Consider the following 2,825-nt stretch of genomic DNA (forward strand, 5'->3'; position numbering starts at 1 on the left):
GTCCTTAGAGTCCAATCCAGCTCCGACTTCCCCAGATCCTGGACTGTGGGTGTGCCAGCTGGCACCCCATATAGGAACTCCTACAACCCCTGGGAGGGGTGTTGTGGTGAGGGGGTATCTTACCCTTTAACTGGGCCACCTGTGTGGCTCCTTCTGGCCCTGCTTCCAGCATTGTTTCCCCGGGTCCTCGAGCTCTCAGATCAGGCTGCTGGGAGGCTGAAGGTCCCAGGCATGGCGCCCACAGGATCTGTGCCCAAGTTAGGAGCCTATTTCTGTTCAGGCTCAGGGAGGAAGGAGCAGGGGATGAAGTTTGTCATCTCTGTTCCATCCAGATAAGTAATGCCTGCTGTGTTCATTCACACGTCCTTTTGGGTAACTCCATCTCTCTCCTCTTTTTTTCCTGTACTCCCATCCCCTCCTGTCTCTTCCCCACCCTCTCCTCTCGTCTTTCAAGTTGTCTGGAACTCGAGCCTATGCAGAGATGGCCCCAACCCAAGACTGTAGAGCAAATATGGAACTAAGCTTTCCCCACATTGGCCTGCCCTTCTGAGGTCAACGTGAGGTCCACACTCCCAGCCCCATCCTTAACCCCCTTTCTCTCTCCTCCAGCTCGTGTTTACTTATTAGCCTTCCTCCTCCAGTGTTCAAAGGAAGTCACAGGTGAGTAGAGGATGGGGAAGAGTGAAGCGGGATGAGGCTACACTTGGGAAGAAAGATTATGGTTCATAGAAGGCTCCCGATTATTTTTTTTTTGGGGGGGGGGAGGGTGTGGACACAATGCCTGATCCTCCTTGGGCTCATACCAGCAATTCCTGTTCAGACACCCCCAGCAGCTCTGGACTGTGGCTGTGCCAGCCGGCATTCAGGTGTGGGGACCAGATCTACAACCCCTTGGAGCAGTGCTGTGATGATGACACCATCCTGCCCCTGGACCGGACCCGCCTCTGTGGCCCCATGTGTACCTTCCATCCCTGCTTTGAGCTCTGCTGTCCCGAGTCCTTTGGACCCCAGAAGAAGTTTGTGGTGAAGTTGAAGGTTCTAGGTGTGAAATCTCGGTGCTCCTCCTCCCCCATCTCCAGGAACTGCCCCCAGTAAAGGTTCCTGTTAGGTCAGCTACGGGTGTGGTCAAAGCGGCCAGGAACCAAGTCAGACCGCTCCTACTTTTACTTATGAGGGAGGAATGCCCAGAAAAGGCAGCAGACCGCTGGTGCGATAAACAACTCCGGATGCAGCCACTCATGCCGAATCTGCGCTGGGGGGGCCTGCTCATCTGCCCGCGCTCTGTCCTGGGCGTGACATCACCGGCCCCGTCTGCAGACCAGTGAACCGCGCCCGGCAGCGCAGAATAAAGCACTCACTTTCCTCAACCCGCCTCACTCTCTTAGCCTCATTATCTCACTGCAAGCCTTCAGTTCCAACTGCTCATGGCTTAAGGAAAAACTCTTAAGAAGATTCCATATCGATGTTGATGGGAAAACTGACCTTAAATTGGTTCCCTGCCACATGAAACTGAGCTAAAATGGTGGTCCGAGTGGAGAGGTCCCCAGCCTAAACCCCAGCCCACTTCCGCATAACCCCCTCCAAGCCACACCTTGAGCCAATCGCCAGAGGACACCTACCCCTTCCCCGACTCAAGGTAGTCCTCAACCCATAAACACCTGCTCAAAACCTTGCTAGGGGCTCAGTCTTTTGGGAAGGATCCCGCCGGTGTAATAATGCTGTGTTCTCCCTGATCTCCGCGTGCCGCTTGAGTTTCTTGGTCCTTGCCATTTTTCAGCAACAATGTAACTTTACTAAGAATTGTCACCCTAATATACTTTAATTTAAAGGAGGAAAAAAGAGGATCCCCTGTCCTATCGTTTTACCTATGGCCATTTCTAGAATCTTTCCATTCTTCTCTTTGTCTGGGTCTCGTATACTGCCTTAAATGCTTCTTTCTCTGCAGCTGAAGGAAACCTTTCTAGGAAGATCCCTGTAAAAATGTAGCATTTTCTGTATTATGATCTATGTCAGTGTCTTTCTCAACTTATGTCATTATCTTTCTCTCAACCTGTGCTAACGTGGTTGTCAAGTCCCGTGTGATGAGGGTTGTGAGGAGCGAGGAGGGCGGCGCAGGGTTAAGAGAAGACAGTAGCCATGAATAGAGTGAAGTGGGGTCAAGGGACCTCCAGGACTGGGCACCTGAATCGGGCCTATGCATAGATTTTATTAGTTAGGTGGGGAAATAAAGGAGATGAAGCTTGTCAATCTCAAGATCGGTGAATTCCATATATTACAATAGGAAACTCATTGAAGACAATCACCCTTGCCTGAAGGCAGCTGAACCATAAGTCTCAGGATGTATGTACTTCCCCAAGGGACAAAACCTATATGCATATGAATAGATGGAGAGCACACCATTGAATCTCTTCCCCTGCAGGTTGTGGAAAGGAATGAAGCCACAGAGGCAGAGGCTCTCCTTAGCCAGGGGAAGGTGGGGAGATGTGCCCACCTCTATGAACCCCGTGGATTCTCCTGTTGGTCCCCACTCGACTGCGCCTGGCTTGAGTTGTCTCCCCCCACCCCCACCCCGTGGGGAGTCTTACTCGTCATTGGCTGACCAGCCATCTTTCTGGGGCCAAACAGTGAGACATGAGGTGCAAGTACAAAGGTGAAACAAAGTCCTGGAATGGATCCGTCTCACAGACTCTCCTTGCTTTAGGGGCAGGTACGAGGAAACAGACGGGTGGGCTGCTGCGTGGCAACAGTGGGGAAAGAGCCAGGAGAGGAAGATCCTGTGCTCACTCTTGTGCTCCCATCTTGGGGCGCTCAGAGACTCCCCTCTA

At 52.2% G+C, this 2,825-nt stretch overlaps 1 protein-coding gene across 1 annotated transcript; it reads left to right on the forward strand.

The window, feature by feature from the left end:
* Window positions 1-339: 339 nt before the first annotated feature.
* Window positions 340-1,544, forward strand: LOC109439556 (insulin growth factor-like family member 3). Its single transcript, XM_088800738.1, has 3 exons — window positions 340-372; window positions 552-660; window positions 821-1,544. Exons 1-3 carry the CDS (start codon window positions 340-342, stop codon window positions 1,093-1,095), a joined length of 417 nt encoding a protein of 138 aa, XP_088656864.1. The 3' UTR covers window positions 1,096-1,544.
* The last annotated feature ends 1,281 nt before the right edge of the window (window positions 1,545-2,825 follow it).

The sequence above is a fragment of the Rhinolophus sinicus genome, chromosome 8, assembly GCF_057876585.1.
Source record: "Rhinolophus sinicus isolate RSI-liver-muscle chromosome 8, RSI-T2T, whole genome shotgun sequence".
In the NCBI taxonomy this organism is placed as follows: domain Eukaryota; kingdom Metazoa; phylum Chordata; class Mammalia; order Chiroptera; family Rhinolophidae; genus Rhinolophus; species Rhinolophus sinicus.

Excerpts from the sequence above, each read along its gene's own strand:
- LOC109439556 (XM_088800738.1), top strand. The coding sequence starts at position 340 with ATGCCTGCTGTGTTCATTCACACGTCCTTTTGG. Across the intron at positions 373-551 it reads TCATTCACACGTCCTTTTGG|GTCAACGTGAGGTCCACACT; the intron begins GTAACTCCATCT and ends TGCCCTTCTGAG. Across the intron at positions 661-820 it reads GTGTTCAAAGGAAGTCACAG|ACACCCCCAGCAGCTCTGGA; the intron begins GTGAGTAGAGGA and ends ATTCCTGTTCAG.